The 19639-nt window shown below is 39.8% G+C and overlaps 1 protein-coding gene across 1 annotated transcript; it reads right to left on the minus strand.

Annotated features, from left to right (window-relative positions):
* Nucleotides 1-819: 819 nt before the first annotated feature.
* ARRDC3 (arrestin domain containing 3) lies at nt 820-14738 on the minus strand. The gene is made up of 8 exons (XM_038124358.1): nt 14239-14738; nt 10870-10951; nt 8444-8591; nt 7115-7217; nt 6472-6728; nt 5911-6073; nt 4956-5110; nt 820-3565 (listed from the first exon to the last, which is right to left on the minus strand). The coding sequence occupies exons 1-8, from the start codon at nt 14516-14518 to the stop codon at nt 3509-3511; spliced, it is 1245 nt and encodes a 414-aa protein (XP_037980286.1). The 5' UTR covers nt 14519-14738; the 3' UTR covers nt 820-3508.
* Nucleotides 14739-19639: the final 4901 nt, after the last annotated feature.

Consider the following 19639-nt stretch of genomic DNA (forward strand, 5'->3'; position numbering starts at 1 on the left):
GTCTGAATTCTTCACTAAAAACAAACTCAAAATTAAGCTAACATGCTCTATTTAGAGAGGAGGTCCTATTGTTTGTATTATGTAGGGGGTTGGATCAATGTTTGTGTCCCCCTTGTTAGCAACTGCATCCCTGAAGTGAAGATATAGTACTGTGGGAACATCATGGCCCAGTACCCCAAACATCAACAGAGGTGCACAGGGCAGGCCTGCCACTCAAGCTCCTGATCTTCTCACAGTTCAAATGACATGCTGATCCTGAAAGGCGATGACAATCCATTTTGCCCATGTGCAGCATTGAGGATATGCTGCAGCATCGCCATGCTGCTGGCACACAGGGGAGACTCAACAATACTGCACAGGGCACACATTTCCACATCTCCTTACTTCCAAGGAACAGCAAAGGACATCTTCTACACCCCAAGTCAACAAACGTCATGTCAAAGTTCCATCTGCAAACTAGACCTTTGAAGTCACTCTCCTCTTTCCTCCTATTCCCACAAAATTTGTGTCACCTCCTCAGGCAAAGGACCAGACACCTCAAAACAAGGTCACTGCAGCTGTAATGTGATACACAGTCCTGAAAAGGCATTTCCCATTTGGGAGCTGGCCCCATGAGCTCAGTGATGTAAATAAAAAAGACAGGATCCCAAAACTAGACTTCAGTGGTACTCAGCAGTATAGTTCAAGAAATAGTTTTTCTTTGTTTTTTGAGAAAGGAATACATGTTTTCATGCACTAAGTTCCTGTGATACTTGTGATACTGTTCCTGTGATTATGTGATACTTGTGGGGTTTTTTTATTTTATGCATAGATACAACATTTAAAACCTTTTTTTTTTTACAAAAGTTTATTTTCCACAAGGAAGAGCAATAGGAAAAATTAAACTGTTTTCCATACTGTTTTCTTAAAACAAGAGTCTACAAGGACATATTCAGCACCAAAACTAAAAACAAACAAAAAAAAAAAAAGTACAAACAGCCATAGAATATAATCTATAAAGCAAACATTTAATATTGCACTTTGTTTCTCTAATGTTTGGATTTTACTTACTTTTTCCTAATTCAGATCAGCATTCTCTACCAAATACTGGGTTTCAACTGTGAACCTCAAGTTATATAATGCTGAAAACTGACCAATATTTGTGGGACAGTAATGCCCCTGAGTAATTTAAACTGGAAGTCTTTATTTGATAAGCTTATACGATTTTTCATTCTAATCACAAAGGCTGAAATGCCAAGTCAATTACTATATTGGTAAATCCTGCCTCAGATGCAATTTTCCATTGTATTGTGATAAGTACTTTAATGCTATGTATATCAGCATATTGTTCCCTAGTCTGTAAAAAGAACAAAAAAGGAAAAAAAAAGTAAAACCACCAAATGCCCTTTTATACCAACGATCCCATCAGCTTTAAAAATTGTCTGATTGGAGAGAGTAGAGGGACATCCACAAAATTGGCCTAGTAACATCATCCAATTTCCTTCTTGCCAATAATCCCACTCAAAGCCCAAGCCTTTTAACTGAATCACTTAAAACGCGACTCATTTGTATTTTATCACCCTGTTGTCATTTTTGAAACATGAATGATCTTTCATGTTCTCATAAAGGCCACTTATGGAAAAGCCTATTTTGTCATATTTATGAAGCCTTAAAAACAAGGCAAAGGTTTTTAAAAATGAGCACCATGCAGAAACACCAGCCTCCCCTCTCCCACTCTCTCTGGAGCTTTTTTATTGCACAAGGAGACATGTATTTGGTGGATTAGATCTTGATTTGTTCAGATAGTCAAGACCAGAATAATATCCCTTTGTCAGTGATCTGTGTTCCACGGTTTCTGAAAAGATAAGTTGACTTCCATTGTACATGTCTAGCACATAAGCTCTGGTATTTGTTAGCACAGGTAATGACTCCATTGCACTCTTTTTCCTGGCACACTCAAGGGCAAGTGCTCTTTCCATACAGTTTCTTGCATTCTGCATGAATACATGGTATAATTCAGTGTTCTGTTTGTTTTAAAGCTCTTGAGAGTGCCACAGAAGATGCAGTTATCAAAGCAGTTCCAGCTAACTCATATTTAAGTATGGCTGGTAACATTGATCTTTCTTGCTTTAATTACACTTCTAATCTTGTACAGTATCATAAACCCTGAAGGTAATACAAAGTGCACAAACTGAGCTCTTAGCATTAAAAGAAGCTTTTCCTGCAGTTTGAAATTAACTTTCTACTAGACTCATCACATACATAATTTTTGGTGATTAAGTAGCTATATATAAAAATAAATTTACTTTCCCTTCCTATCTCTACTACTTGAGATATTGATTTGTCTGTGAATCCTGAACAGTGTATGACCACTTCCTTTTAATAGTCTTTTGAGGAACAGCTAATGTCCGCTGGTGCTGCTTTCATTTATGCCTTTTTTTTTAGAGCTTCACAACTTGAACAGCTTGTTTTATAATGCAGAAAGAGAAATGGGAATGAGGAGGATTTTGTAACTTTTGTGTATGCCCTTATTCCAGATCTCCCTCTCAAGTAAAGAACAAAAAACAAACACAAAAAAAGAACTAACTCAACAGTGCAACATAAAAAAAACAAATAGCATTCCAACAGTTTGGCAAGTGATGAGTTCACCTGAGATTAAGTGATTTTTAGGCAGTCTGTAACAAAATGCTGCTTTGCGATAATAGTAGAAAGGCAACAAATTCTTAAAAGAAATCAAGAAAGTATACAATCTTGACAAAGTCCATTATTTTCTTGCTATTAACTCTTCACCCTCCCTCCCTATCCCCATATCTGTTGCTTATCTACTACAGTAGGCTGCAAAACATACAGTAAGAAGGATTGGCTTGAAGGCATTTGATGTTTGTAAAATAAATCCACAATAGGATCCAAGCTGAAGAGGTGATACATGATCAGCCTACTAGGACAATTCTGAGCATGTGCATATGCAGGTAAAGTCCAGGCTACATTAAATAAAAATAAAAAAAAGAAAAGTCAGTGCATTTGTCAAAGTCCCTTACTGTTGGGTTTTTTGTTTTTTTTCTTTCTTTCTTTTTTGTCAAAGCTTTCTTTTGCTCCTTATTGTGCGGATCACAAGACATAAGAAAGGGGTAACAACTGTCTGGCGTAAATGACAAAAAGCTGTAGTGACACTGAACCGCACAATGCAAGCAATAAGCATGTGCAAATTTCCAAATTGTAAGAGGAAGCCAAACCTTTCTTAATGTGGTTTGAGTGTTTGGACACACATGACTAGGTTAGTAAGGCTGCTCCTAGTATGTGCCAGTATTTAAGAGGGAGGGGGGAAAGCTCAGTTCTTCAAGCATGTGGAGCAGTCCTACAATTTTACTGTAGGCTTCAAAGCATGATCACAGGTTATTTTTCATTTATTCACCACACAGGCAAGAGCAAACACACTTTCTTTGAAAGGTGTCTCCACTATGATGCCTTGACCTTCAACACAGCAGGTATGATTCCAAACCCAAGCCAAGTCAGCTTCTTATGGATTCTTTCAACGAGAAGGGCAAGATGGTCTGTCCTCTGTGGGTTGATCTGGGTTTGGATCAATCTAAACAAAAGAGAAAAAACCACAACAACCCAAGGTATTTTTAGAACTGATTGCTAGAAAATAAATCAATCTAAACACCAAAATTTTTAAGTCCAAGACAGTCAGAGATAAATGGTATTCCCAATCCAAAAGTTACTCAGGTGATTGAAGTATCTCTAAAATTTAGATGAAACTTTGAATTGAAAATTACTAAGTATAGTGAAACATTTTAAACTGCACATTGATGGTAGCTTAAGAATAAGCACAAACATGTAATAAAAAAAATCGTAAAAAATCTGCTGTAGTAGCACAAGTGTTCTAAATTATTTATTGCATAATAAGAAGACAACCAGACTCATCACTTTATTATGTAACTTAAAATACTAAATTGATTTTGGAAGACATTTTACTTAAAAAGACACAAAATTATTAGTAAAAATTTTTTCTACTTAATTTGTAAACAATGAATCCTGAAAAACCCCATGAAATGTTTCAGAAGTTCATGTGTACCACACATTACCTCCTTTTCAACAAAAGGAAGGAGGTGAAGAACATGGTCTCTAACTTAGGTCTCCAAAATTCAATAGGAAGTATAGTTTAAATGGACACAATATGGTTTGGTCAGTTATTTTAAAAAGACATTTTTTACAACAAAGGAAAAGCTTACTTCTAAATATTTAGGGTACCTAAAATGAAAAGCCCCAGAGTTGTATTCTAAGCTTATGTTATAGAAGAGACAAAAAAAACATGCCTCTCACTCACTCACTAGCAGATTAAGTGCTTCAAGAGGAAAAGAAACAATCAAGAGTGGGTGGATCCAGGCAAGATTTAGCCAAAGGACACTATTTTATTTTGTCCTATACCACTGCTTTTCCCTGAAAAATATGAATGTGTCTTTTGAAGGTTTTGAAGCCTGAACTTGTGTCCCAGTTACTGAGTGACTTTCACAGCACTTAACTTGCAGACAGAAATGTTTGAGCTGTGCCTTTAGAGAAACCTGAGCAAGGAAGAACACCTTTGTATCTTCTCTGCATGGAAATTCTGAAAGTAATACATACAAACAGCTAAAAATACAGAGTACTTTTGCAGAGTAGAGGTGAAAAACAGTTTGTTGTGCATCTATAGACTCAAAATATTGGTATTCACTAATGCAATGTATTACATATATAATGCAATATAACTTTAATAAGTTGCCGAGAGAGTGCAAAACAATTTTGGAACCTCTATGAAGTGTTACAATAGTGAAGAATCCTGGAAAATTGTTGATGCAATTTAAACTAAGTCACCTTTTCACCTTTTCATATTTTTGCTTATTTGTTCTGGTTTTCATAAAGTAGAAACAGTTTCTTACATTTATTCCACATGAATTCAAAGAAACAATGCATTCATAATTATATTTTGAGGTACCTACTTCTGAATAGAGGGGTGGAGGCAGAAAACGAAACTCCTGGATGTATGCAAACAGTGGTCCTGGAAGAGCTCTCTCAAAGTCATCACAAACACCTAAGGGTGCAAGGCTGGACTGCCGTTGTTCCTCGGTAACCACTTCTGCATAGCTGGGAGGTGCTGCAGGGAAAATGCACAGGCAGTTCAAACAACAAGTTCTTATCCATGTCAAAACATGTAACATGAGAAATATTAAACTTTTATATTGTAAAATGCAGTAGCATTTAGATAAATTACTTCCATGATTTTTACACAGTTATTGAACATGGAAAAGAGGGTAGGTTGCTATACTTTATTTTCCAACTATGCTCAAATCCAACAGCAAACTGACCATTGTTCATTGTGGCTAATTGTCATCTTCAAGTTTAAAGCATACTCAGAATACTGAATTTCTGTTACAGGCAGGAATGACAGAACATTGCACTCCTCTAGACTCCATCATCAGTCTGGGATCTGTACATTAAAACCCCCATGTGTTTATATGCAAAAAGAGAGAAGCTACAGAGCTGCTTCTTTGACAAAAGAGATTCCCACTGAAATGGATTACATTATCCTTTCACAATGTCTTGGCTACTAAGGATGATAAAGGTCACCCTGCTTACAACCAAGGATACACTGACTTACAACCAAGGATACAGTTGGGATACTGGAGGCAGAATTAATTCTGCCCAGGTACAATGGCATTCTGTGCTTTCATTTTCACCAGCTTCCAAGCAGCTGCATTCCACTGCTTGTACACCAGAGAGAGGAAGGCAAAGAGGGGAACTCCATTCTTCTACATAGAGCAAGCAGGTAGCAAGGAAACATCCACAAAGGACCTTCTGTGGACCTTATTATGAAGAACATAATTTGTGTCTGCTTGCATGACAGCAATGAATAAAGCACACAAAAATCAAAACAGACTTGTTTTGTCAGGTTACCTTCTGGTCTTTCAGGCAGTGTCAGACCAAGCCAATTCATGTTCATGCTACACTGGCTGCTTACACTTGATGTTCTGCTACCAAATGGGTGTAAAGGAATGGTGCCAATGACCAGTGGTAAGTTAAGGAATAAATCCATGGCGCCAGGAATATCCACATATACCTAAAGAACAATAAAAAAGTATAGAATAAAAATAGGTTTGTGTGGGCACTTCCTAACTATTAGACTAAAATCTTCAGCCATGTAATTTTTCACAAGTGGCTGAAATTTCATTTTGTTCATTTTAAAGCCAATGTCCCTATGAAGACAAATAACCCTCCAAGACAAAGGCAGCTCTATACTCTTAACAGAAGTCCTCACATGGAAAAGTGACATACTCATAACACATTTCCTTAGAACACGCATGATGTAAACACAATTTACTTACAGAATTCTTGTTAAGACACCTAATGCTAGGCTATGTATTTCTTTTGTAACTAGTTGCAGTTCACCATGCTTTGTTAACAATTTGCAAGGCATCATGGAAACTACTCATGCTCCAATGAGACAACCCAACATACCATAAGTGAATACTCCACACGGATTATACTACAGTCAAGGATTGAGGGAGAAACAGGTGGAATTTTCAACTGTTTGCCATTCCAGGTTTCTGTTTTGCCAGATGACAAGGACTCCCCACGCAGGTTGGCAACAAGCTGTTTGACTTCCTTCATTTTCCCTTTGGCATAAAATGCCTGTGTTTGGTAAATGGCTGCCTTTGGCACCACCACACGGGAAGAGCAGTTCTCAATCTCAGCAAAGATCTGAATTGATTCACCTGAAACAAAGCAACATTTCATTTTTCTATGTATTTGCAAGGCAACTGAAGCCAATTGCCACCTACTGTGTATTGTTATAAGGTACTGGATGCTGCTAGCAATGCCCCACACTTTGAACAATATCCACTGATGCTAGCAGGAGTAAGACCACCATGAGGTAAATCTAACAGACAAATGCACAGGCCCAGTAAAAGCAGATGTCCTTTAACAATATGGAGACAGAGCAAGCTAACAAAATCAGTCGTTTAAAATAGCAAGGCAGATGAATGCAAACCAAAATGGTAAGAATAGTTTAAGTACTTCTTTTATATAACAGCAGCTAAGCACATACTGTCATTTTAAAGGGGAAGGAAAAACGTTTCCTATAATTACTTCTGTTACGTACCTGGGGTGTAGCCCTTCCTTTCAATTTTGGCACTTAAGGATATTGGGCCTGAGGTACAAAACCAACAACAGAGAGTTTTTTCTTTTGTGCCTGCTTGGGGTGACTGCAAGAAAAGAACAATATTTTGCATTTAATAGAGTGCTCCATGAATCTTTTAATCTGTTCTAATCAACACCAAAAAATGATTATATACTTTCTATGCATTTTGATAAGCACATCTAGCCTTATTTAGAGGGAAAAACCTCAAGCAATTACACTATGCAAACTATAAGCTTTATTCTAATTCCATACTCATTAACACTGCTTTTTTGCTACACTTCATACTACAGTTACACTTAAAACAAGTTTTTATACATAAATAAATTTGGCACAGCTTAAGGAAAGGCTTTATAGCCTACATATCCCACCATATTGCTGAAGACCTTTTAATTTACCAGTAAACTGGAATATCTATCTCTATGCAGTATAGTATTTCAGAAACAGTAACTAAGATAAAGTACTGTAACCTTGACTCCTGCTATTTCCTGTTTCAAAATGATCCTGTTTCATCTGTATTAAACAGGTTTTGTTAATTCAGTACACCAGGATTTAGGACTTGATCCAAAGCCCATTAAAGTCAAATGAGAGTCTTTTGATTTTAATGGAATTTGTGCAATGCCAATGTCTCCTTGTAAGTCTGATTTTTCACCCATACACACAAGAAACCTATTTCAATGGATTTTGAGAATTTTTTCCCCTCTCTATGGGGGGTGAATTTGAAGAAGACTTGGGGGGAATGGAATTTTAGGCCTGATTGAATTCAAATCCTCACTGAAAGGAGTTGTGATACTGAAATTATTTTAATGAAATGGTATTTCAGAAAAAGATTATAGAGCATTGTGATAATTTCTCCCCATTGGTAGAAAACTATCCATATGAAAATGATCAATTATGCACACCAGTACGTTATTTACTTTGCATTTTTAAGTTTGCAGTCCGTCACGCTAATTCTTTTAAGTGTCACTGTTCTTTTTTCAGAATCAAAGAACAGTTCTCAAAATTTTCCTTCTTACTCACATTTAACAATTTAGTATTAATTTAAATTGACATAACCATTTTACATATCTTGAAAGTAAAGCAACTTCAAGTACAGGAAAATATAGCTTTCAAAATACTAGAACTTACAGAGTTGCAGAACTAATGTAGTACTTAGAAGACTGGCTGTAACTAAGTATCAAGTGAGTATTAGACAATGTATTAGGAAAAATTACATGGATATTGTTTCAGTTATTAAACTTTGTTATTTTTTTATGCCAGAAACAAAAAATGAATAATTCTGTCAATTCTTACCAGTAATGAAGGAGTGTTGATATCTATATGTTCAAAGACTGTAAATTCCTTCTTTAATTTTACTGGTAGAAACCAAGGCCTATGCAATTCGGCTTTCACCCAATAGCGCACACTGCCATGTCTGCCTTCGAATGAGGTAGCAAGTGGTCTGTGCAGGACACAAAGGTCAAAACTGAGTACAGTCTTTCTGTCTAATAATGATACAATTGATCAAGTCAGTGATTAGTATATAGAATTGCATTTTTAATGCACTGTAGTAGTTAATGTTGAGTATCTCAGGAAAATTCAAGATTTAAGATGGGAGAAAAATCATCTCCAATTTATCCTACTACAGTTTTTCATAGATTTTAGGAATCAATTAAAGAATTGTACTAGAAAATGCCAGGAGAGCACAGATTTTCTTTAAGCTTAAGAGGCCACTTCCACACCTAGGGTAAAGTATGCCCTTTTGACTACCAATTTAGAATTACCATTAGTATCAACCAATTATAGTTTTGGATGTCGCCTTTTGTAAACCATTGTGTATTATTTACTTGGTCAGTAGCTCAACATCAGGTTAATTTTAGCCGTAACTCAGCACTTCCATAGTTAGTTTCACCTTCAGCAGAGTAAATATTACAACATGGAGCTCTGAAGAGAGGCTATTTTGAGCACCTTCTAATCTTTCTCTACCCTGAGACAGCTTAAAACATTTATAATACCTAAGAATGTACACATATATGCTTATATGTATTTATATATGCACACATATATAAAATCATGAAGACTACTCTGTAATTTGTCAAATGAAGGAAGTCTATTTTAGAAGCTGTAAGAAAGATGATGCAGGTAGGATTTCCAGACATTGCCTTTTTTACTGTAGTATCATAAAATGAAAGATAAAGTATCTTCCAAGTACAATTATTTCCAATTAGCAGTAGTTTCCGTAACGTATTCTTTTTATTTTTGTAAATTTTTTAATAAATAATTTTTTTTGCATTTTACTGTGTTCTGAATACAGTGCTATATATATTAAAATGAATTATTTGTAAAATTTCCATATTTTCCACAGAGAGTAATACTAGCCATGCTAGTGCTTAACTAGAATTATTCTTTCAGCTACAGGCTTGACTTCACTGTTTGCATATTTGAAATGTTTAGTTTTTTCCCCTAATAATGCAATTAAAACTTCAGTTTTTCATTCTGTCCCATATTCTGTAGAGGAGACATCAGTAAGGATGATGCACATCCTTCCACTGTTGCTCTGAAGTTTAAGTCAATTTTGGAAATATTCTATGGACACAAAATAGCAAGTAAGTAGGCAGCATCAAAGTTCAGGCTTTTAATATCACTCTTTGTTTTTCCAGTATTATTAAAAACTGGGTAAACAGCTATTCCTTCACGGCACTTAGAAAGAACCAATGATTTGACCAATGCTTGTGATCTTTTGCTATCTGGCTGTTTCACTTCAAGCTAAGCATTTCATGTTCATGTTTTAATTTTTTGGGTTTAGGATTTTTTTGTTTTTTTTTTTTTTTTAAATGCCCCTTTAAACTCAAGGGAAAATCAGTACTGGCTTTACTGTTGAGATTTTCACAGAATGCTAAATTGTCTTTAAAATCTCCATGTTCAAAGGTCTTCCCAGAAAATCTTACTGAAACAATATAGAACTCCTGTGCCATTCACTTTGAAACTAAAAGTGTTTGCCATCTGCATATTCTGCTAAAACCAGCACCTCTAATAAACAACCTACTATGTCCAATCTTACATCCACAATGCCTACATTACATATTTCAGACAGGAGTGGGGCAACAATTTTTATCTTATCAGAACAAACTTCTGCTCTTACTCTTGCTTTGCCTTTGTTTTCTAAAAGAAATGGGATTTGGTAGGAAAATTCTTCTTACTCTAACCACCCACTCTTAAGTTTGTTTCCACCAGGCTTTCTGCATAAATAGGCACCCTGGGTACACACATCCTATTTGAAATCTTAAGAAATCTAGCCACATCTGTTCCAGACTTGAGCCCAAACAATTCTACTATGATCTTATCTCTCGTTCTGCTGGTCTGCATAATTCTAGTAAATGGTTGAGTTAGAAGGTATTTCAGCCACTCTGCAGGACTTCAGTGACAGTTCAAATTCCTCTCCCTCCTCTTGGGAAAGGGTAATAGACTGGAATATCTAGTCAGTGAGTAAGGCCTGGTAAAAAGAAAGTGAGCAATTGGGCAGCAGTGAGTTCCTTTTTTGTGGAATTTTTTTTTTTAAAGAATGGGTATATTAGTGTAAAAGCAACCTCTTCAGTTTAATGAGATTATGTTCTCCACTGCATCTTACCAGCACAATTCCTACTACCATTGAAAAGGTTTCCCCTCCTCCCATAGCAGGGGTTCTGGTCATGTGGGTGGGCAGCAGAGCCTTGTGTGGAAGACTGTGAGTGGATACTTACGTCTGTGGAAGCTGGAAACTGAATGCATATTCATGCCTTCCTGAATGGATGGTGTGAAGGCCTTCTTCTGAATTGTCATCATCTAAAAGAGGAAAAAAAACCCAATATGGTAATCCAGCTGCACACATGTTATACCTTGCTAGGCTTCTCTTCCAGAAAAAAAGCAATTTGCTCACACATTATAACATTCAAAGAATGGGATGTCCCAAGAACAAGGGTCTCCAGTCCATTAGTTATTAACTGCTGGAATTCAGGGCCAACTCTGACTGACAGAAAAGTAGGCAAGACTGCCAGCCTTAGAGAGAAGCAGAGGTTAATATTTTAATATAATCTTGCCTCTGAACAGTGACACAGTTTCAACTGCTGACATTTCAAGGCCTCCATTCAAGGTCTGTAAAGGAAATCATGCTACTTTCCACTGCAGTTGCCAGTCAGAATGAACTAGAGATGGCTTTTTACCAGCTTTAACAGTACCAAGTCTGCTGCTTAAGATTAAATTTAGAAAATCAGCTTCTTTGTATCTCCTGCCTGGCAACAGTATCCACACATGAAACACACACACACACACACAGAAAAACGTGTGAGAAAGGAGTAAGCGTACACAAGCAAAACCCAAAAAGTACCCGACAGATTCAGGGGCATAGGAAATGGCTAGTTGCCCAGTTAATGCTATCTAGAGCTGAACATTTCATTTCTTTAATAGATTAACTTGATCTTGCTCACACAGAGCAGATACTTCCTGTTTTTATGCCAGGAATGCTAACCCTTGATTATAGTCATGATTATTTGTCCAGCTTAAAATGCCACAAGAAAATTGTAGTTTATTCTGACATCAAACCAGAAAAACACCGACTTGGTTAAAATAAAAGTTGAGTGAAAATGACTGAGCACCTCGCAGATAAAAACGGCTGGAATTATAAAAGGGGTTATAGCGAGACAAAGTGAAAGAGAACAGCTTATGTGTGACGCTCTGAAGCATTAATGGAGGCATGCAGAAGGGTTTTAAGTTTCTACTGTCCTATGGAAGATCCGATGCTCTACTTTCTGCAGTGCAAATACCGAAAATTTAAAAACAAATGAACAAAACAAGCAAAAAAAAAAAAAAAAAACCAAAACCCCAAAAAACCCACAAAAGCTTCCTAGCAGCAAGATGTGGAAATAAATACACCTTCAGCACGCAACATTTCTCGTAGGTCAAAAAAAAAAAAAAAAAAGTGCTGAAAAAGCGAGACAATGTATCGGCGTGAGGGTGGGCTTTTATACTGCTGGTTTCCGTTTGTGGTTTTTTTTTTTTTTTCATAAATATGATTTATTTATTTATTCTTTGTTTAATTTTGTTCCGAGGTGGGGAGCGCTGCTTTCGGCTGTGGCTGCGCTGCTCTCCTCCAGGCTTCCCCTCCTTCCTGCCAGCTCAGCAGTCCCGCCACGCCGCGGTAAACAAGTGCTGAGCTGTCAATCAGCGCGGGCTGGAGCAGGAGCCGACCGGCCTGAACCGGCGCGCGCACGGAGCGCCGCCAGCCCCGCCGTTCTCACACGCTGCGTGCGCTGCGCCCGCCGGCTCCGCACCGAGGGCGGACCCTTCCGCCACCCGCGCTGGGCCTAGACCCCTCAGGTGATGGGACCGGCGACAGGAGGCGGCAGGGACGAGACTGAGGGCAGCGCATCCCCCTGCCCTCTCGCTCTGAGGCGCTTTGCGCCGAGCCAGCGCCTCGGGGAGAGAGGCCCCTACCCGCCGGGGGCAGGCAGCGAAACCTGCTCCCTCACCCCCGCCGCCAGGGCCCCACCAATCAGCAGCGGGCATCCCCTTAGCAACAGGGCAACAAACCACGGCCGGCCAATCAGGGGGCGGCGGAGGGCGCGGCCGGGCCGCGGGTCTGCGCTCGGGGCAGTCACTGAAACGCAGGCGCTAGCAGCAGCTCCGCGGGGCTCCTGTCCCACCCGCTTCCTCGCGTACTCCCCCCGCCACGGGCGGCTCCTGCGTGGCTGCAGAGTCGCGTCGCCAAGCTCTTGTAACCCGCGGTCTAGAGGTGCGGGAAGTTGTGCTCGGGCGAGTGATTTCTGATGCGGTGGCAGAAGAGGGCTGGAAGCCGCCAGTCACCTCGTTAGTACGGTGTGCGCGAGACATGAAGCAAATAAAGTCCCGAGTTCTGCTACAGCTTTGAGCTCGGGTATACTGTATGAAGGGCTCGGTAACGCCCCGAGTTGTTAAAAAAAAAAAAAAATATTATTTTTTCCGGAAAGAACGAGAAATATCACTGCAGTGTATATGATGCATGTACAGAGAAAAAAAAAAGGGGGGGGGGGAACAAGCAGCACAAAAAATTACATAACTGTTTTTTAACATTATTTTCTTGCGCTGGGGAATTAAGTCATCGCCACCACCTGACGCGTGCGGCCAATCTGCGCGGAGCGGGCGGCCCACCCCCCTCCTCCAAAGCCGGTCCCAAACAGGATTGAACCGCTTCGAACAAAGGCTGCGAAGTTCGGAGGAAAAAGAAATAAAAAAGCACAGACAACCTCGGGCCCCGGCGCTTCCAGCCCCCTCGGGAAGGGGGCTGCACTTTGTGGGGACACCACGGCGGCTCGAGTAGGGAACTGGGGAGCAGGACCTCCTCATCTCCCCAGTTTTGGGAGAGATGCTTCCATTACGCAACACCACTTCCCCCCTCTCCCTCTCCTAACCCTCCTTTTGCTACTCATCAAGGGCTTTTCGGACACATATTTACATCGCGGTGACCCCCACTGACAAGCGGGGTGTAGGTGCAGCCCAAGGAAATGAAAGATTTTTCCCAGGGAGAGGGTAATACTGAAATGAGGAAAAAATTACACGTGGGGTGGTGATATGTCAAAATAAGCCAGGGAGACTTTTATCTGCCAATAATCAGCCATCCTGAAAAATTCATTGTATTATTACCCCAACAGCATCAGCAGAATCCTGCACGTGTCAAAAAGTACGGTTTTTATGCTTTCACTGTATTTTAATTAGGATTCTGCCAATAAAGTCCGCTGCCCATCTATCTGGCTGTGATTTTACAGCTGTTTTTCCCCACGGAACGGCAAATCCTTCTAAATATCACCGGGGAAAAAAAAAAAAAAAGGTAAAACACTAGAGAAAAAAAACAAAAAAACAAAAAAACAACCTTATTAATATATGGCCGTACGGAAGGGCAAGAGATTTAAAGGGAGTCCGCCTTGCAGGTACTTTGCAAATGCATCTCCTGTATGTAACTCCATCGTCAAGATATGACCCAGGACATGTCCTGCTCTCCAATGCACCCATAAAAAACCGGGCTAAACCGGAGTAACATAAAGATGCATACTTTTTTTCCCACAAAAAAATAAAGCAGTACACTTAAGGGCAGTCCTTACCTCTCTCGTGGCCGATCAGGATGTCTTTATGGTTGAAATATTCCACTTCTTCGGTGTAGTTCTGTGTATAGGCAGTGTTGGATCCAGCATTCCTCGATTCAGTCCAACGTACTTTAGCGTGCCCCCTCGCATGGATTTTAAGGGATTTCACCCGAATTTCCCCAGTTACTTCTAAACTGACCCTTCCTGAGACTGTATCCCCGCTAGAGTACACAGGGACATTGCTGTCATTCAGACAGTCAAAGCTTATCGTCAGACTCTTCACCTTCCCCAGCACCATGGCTTTATAGCTAAGTGTAGAAAAATAGACTGTAAGAAAAAAAAAGGGAAGGGGAAACCCAAGACCAACCAACCCCGAGCCCCTGGGGCGCGGCGGCGTGGACCCTACAGGCGGCTCATGGGGGCGGTGGGGAGCCCCGGCCCCGGCCCCGGCCCCGGCCCCGGCGCGGGCGGCGCTGGTGCCGACGCGGCGTCTCCCCACGAAGGCGCTGCCGCGCCGTCGCCGGCCCCGCCTTATAAGCCGTGCGACAAACAAGCGCAGGCGCGCATGCGCCGCCCCGCCCCGCCCGGGCAGTCCCGGCCCCGCGGCGCCGCCACCGCCTTCGGGAAGTGCCGCGCTTGGGCGTGCGGGGCGGGGTTTGTGCGCGGTGCTGCTCGGCGGGGCGGGGTTTGTGCGCGCTGCTGCCCGGCCGGGCGGGGTTTGTGCGCGCTGCTGCTCGGCCGGGCGGGGTTTGTGCGCGCTGCTGCTCGGCCGGGCGGGGTTTGTGCGCGCTGCTGCTCGGCCGGGCGGGGTTTGTGCGCGGTGCTGCCCGGCCGGGCGGGGTTTGTGCGCGCTGCTGCTCGGCCGGGCGGACGTGGATGCTCTGTTACTGCAGTCGGTGGCACTAAGGAAAAAGGCAGTATTCCAGCCTCTACGAAGAGATGAAGGTTGTACTTCACTTAACAGACCTTGTTTTGAAACTGGCAAATTCTCCCTTCTCTTGGTCATTGGACTTTGGGTTTGTTTCGTTGGCTTTGGTTATGATTGGTTGGTAGGATTTTGCTGCTTTGGGGGTTTTTTGCGTTTGTTTGGTTAGGTTTGGTTTTGGTTTTGTTTTTTGTTTTGTTTGTTTTGTTTTGTTTTTCTCTGTGTGTTTGTGTCTAAAGATGGGAAAGAAGGGAGCAAAGCCTGATAGGAAATTATAGAAAAACATGGCAAGAAATAGAAAGCAGAACTAGTTTTTGGGGGTAGTGTGTATTGTACTGCACGAGAATCTTCTCCGTAAACTTTTGAAAGTCAGTACTGATTCATCTGAATTTAACTATTGCAGAATCAATGACTGTTCCAGTAATACAAATTACATTGCTGCAAATCCTCCCTGGGAACCTTTCCAGCTGTTGATTTTTTCTTCTTTTTTTCATTATAATTACTTTGGTAGTTCTGTTTCTCTGGTAAATGCTCTGGGCTTGGTTATTTAATGCTACATTAGCTAATTCTTGCACACTTCCCTGCTGACACAAAATTCTTAGTGAGAAGTATGATGGTGGTGGATGACGTCCCCCAAGACACCGTGCTTTGGGGAGACTAAAGATACACTACTAACATTTCATGCCAACAGTCAGGTTTTGAAAGTGTTTGCCTATTCTTGCTGGTTTTTTCTCAAGTAAAAAAAGTCACATTTTCCTCGGCCTAGTGGATATTCTCAGGCATTTTTTTGTCAATGAAGGGGTTCAAGTCTCTTGTGGGTAAATTAGGACTTTCTGTGCTTTTGCACCATCTCATGGTAAACATTCATACTTCCTTAGCTCATAGAATCATTGAAGCTCGAAAAGACCTTCAAAATCCTGAAGTCCAACCCCATAAAGAATACTTGCAGGAAAAGCAGAGGTGATTTAATTCCTCTTCTGACAGTGCTTTTCCTGTTCCTCTCATGACTTCAGACTCAGGTGGTCTCCTGCATGTGTTTATTTGCACATTTTTCTTCTATTCTGTAATTTAGAAGATATGAGTCATAGAAGCCACAATTCCATGGTCTCCAGTTGCTCTAGGACTTGAGAAAGCTGGCAGCCAGATGGGATACAGCTTTCATCCACAGGGCTTGGGTCATATCTCCTGTACTGCCAGTTCTAGGCTGGTTCTTAAAGTTCACCTGCCCAAGGACAAATCTGCAGACATGAGAAAGAGCAATTGCATTTTCCAGGAAGTTGAAGATACAAATCTGAAATTCCGGTGGATATTCATCTGGATTTTAAATTTTTAACAAATCTAGATGGGTAAGGAAGAGAATCATCCTACATGGTGCAACATGCTTTGTATACTGCTTGCATTTGCCTATTCCAGACTTGTTGAGGAAGAATAAAATACTTTGCTAAGCTGCTGCAAATCATTCTCTGTATATACCCTGCAGACCTCATAGCCATGTCTTACCTCCTCTTTCACTAGACACCAGCCATCTCCTAGATCACCACGCTTTGTATATGGTTATATGTGATGTAAATCTGGACCACTGAACAGGCTGACATGAGTTAGTTAATCATGTGTTATGCATACTAAACTTCAGATTGACAGTTCTGCAGAAGAATCTATGTATGTGTATGTATGCATTTCCCACATCCTACCAAAAGTCACACATACTCATTCAGCCTCTGCTGCTCTTTTTAATACTGTTCATAGTATATTCATTTTACTTTTGTGTACCTAAAATATACACTTCATGCCACCCTGTGGCAAAGGTGATGAAATGCCAACACTGCCTTTCACCATCTCTGGCCTCTGCATTTCTGCAAAACTGACATTTTTCTGTGAAGCCTTTTTGTCAGAATAAAAAAATTTTTAAATAAAAAATTTAAAACCTTAATTTTGCTTTTATTTCAATGGAGAACATACTATGTGGTTCAGCCAAAAATATTTAGTAGGGGTTTTTTTCAGTTGTTTTGTTAACCAAATATCAGTTATTTTTCAGGATTTAAGTTTTGCATTTGTCAAATAAGCTATCTTCTAGTTAAATATTAAAAGTTTTACAGATCCTGACATTAGATTTTAAAAACTGGTTGCAAAGATGATTAGGTCTTACCATCTTAGATCATCAATAGGCAGTGAAGGCTTTGTACACACATGAAGTGTCAGGAGCCTTCACTAACCTTTTACAGGCTTTATGCATGATGCAGTCCACAAAAATTCACATAAAGTTAAAAAAAAGATTTATTAATTTAAATAATAAATCAATTCTTTTTTTTTAAACTGACAAAACCCATCAAGATGATGCTGTCTGCTACTGGAGTCAGTAGCTCCAAGGAAGATGGCAATGTTACAGCTTCCATAAAAGGCATTAAGATTATACCTCACTTTACAAACCCTTTCTTGAAACTGGCAAGCTCTCCCATGATGGTATTTTTTTTTCTTGGAACTTTAAAAATTCTTTCTCCTTTTAAAATTATTTTCTTGTTTTGTTTTGTTTTGTTTTTTTTAAATAAATATTTTTAAGTTTGTTGTGTGCATATTTTCTTGTGGTTTTTTTTTTTTTAAGAAATTTTTTTTTAAGTTTGTTGTGTGCATAGTTTTGCACATTTGTACATGCCTAGAACTCTTCCAACCTCCATGTGACCTAATGGTACATTCATGCTGAAGACCATTCAGAATTCAGAGGTTAGGTCCATTTAGCATCTTTGTAGCTAATCAGTCTTCTCACTGTGCACTTGATAAATCTGCAAGGGTGGGTGTAATGCATGATGATCTTGACAACAGTCATTATTTTTTTTTAAAACAAAGCCAGAAAAACTTGGAATGTTCTCCTGACTAATTAATAAACTACTGTTAGTAGGAAGATCCAGGCCTTGATCCCATCTTCTTACATGCCATCCTGGTTTGAGACTAGGTCTGGTTTGGTGTGGAGACAGTGTTTGCCCTCCCTGTGAGCTGTTTCCTTGTACTGCAGAGAATGGGCTAGAGTGAGTGTCAGAATAGAAGCTATATGTTTTCTGAAGGTTAATGTGGTGGGAATAGAGTATAAGAAATGTGTAAAAAGCAGTTTTACCCAAAGAGTTGCAGCCAGGCCCATTATCCAAGATCAGAAACAGGCTTGACTCACAGCTGTAACCAATAAGGAAGAACAGTCCTCTAAGACAGGGAGAACTGGGACCTAGAGTCAGTTGCTGTCTGGGCTTTGAAGAAGAAGGAGCTGTGTTGAGAAGAACTATCCATGAGAAATCACCAAGAAGATATGGGACTCTTACAATAAGATAACAACACTGTTACATTGAGAACACAACAGGTTAACATGTTCTTATCAGAGGGACAATCCTGAAAAGTAAACACATGCTCCAGGATGGTTTCTGTATTTTGTGCAGTGAATGAATGAAAAATGTGAAATGTTCTCCTAATGGATTTGTTTCTATGCATCCTTGTCATGTCTGATCCCAAATTCATTAATAAAAATAAGAGAAATAAGATTTGCCCTCGTCATACCTACTGTGAGGCTAAATTTATGAAATATTGTCCCATTAAAATGTAGAGTGGTGAGATAAAAATGTTGAATTATGGCACTATAGATCTATGTACTGAGGAGCTGTTTCCAAAACTCCTGGATTCTGAAGGATGTCCACAGACCTTCCTTTTGGACTATCTCCCAAAACTCCTGGATTCTGAAGGATGTCCACAGACCTTCGTTTTGGACTATCTCCACTGGAAGAGTTGTTCAGCTGTCAGAGCTGTAGAAAGAAGAGGAAAATTTTGCTAAATAGTCTTCCTTTGGGCTTGTTTTTTTTGATGGAGAAATTGTCAGTGATGGAAAGAAACTTGGAATTTGTCAAACTGTTTCCTGGATTTGAAAGATCTAGGATTTGGGAACAGCTTTTTCTGGTATTATCTGTATCCTTGGATGATAGCATTTATTATTGAGAAAGAATGTGCTGTATTTCTGATGATTCTGCTTTCAGAAGACACATACTATAAAAAAGTATTTAGTCTCAAAATTCAGATGTGTGAAATGTTTATTAGTTTGGGGTTTTTTCTTTGAAATATTTTAGACGAAGCTGAGTTCTGAGATGTATTTGCTATTAAAATCAGAACATCGTATAACTATTGATTATGTTAAACTGAATGTTTGTATTGAAAAATAACTGCTAGTGCTGTTAAACTGGGAAAACAATTAAACACATACTTGAAGCAATCTCTCCTGGACAGCATGACCAAAGGACATATTTATGGCTGCAGTCAGTACTATCTAGGCATGTGCTACAGAAATTATGATGGACAGTCAAACAAAGAACAGAGGTAAAAACATTTAGAAGGTATGTGGCCATGATCTGCATTGGGTTTGGTTGTCCCTGTTGTTACTCTCTGCTCCCCTTAAGGCTTTTCCCTCTTCTTGCCTTGCAGCTACTTTATCTGTAGGCTCCTCCCAAGTCTTTCACCTCCTGCCAA

This window comes from Motacilla alba, chromosome Z (assembly GCF_015832195.1).
Source record: "Motacilla alba alba isolate MOTALB_02 chromosome Z, Motacilla_alba_V1.0_pri, whole genome shotgun sequence".
Classification (NCBI taxonomy): domain Eukaryota; kingdom Metazoa; phylum Chordata; class Aves; order Passeriformes; family Motacillidae; genus Motacilla; species Motacilla alba.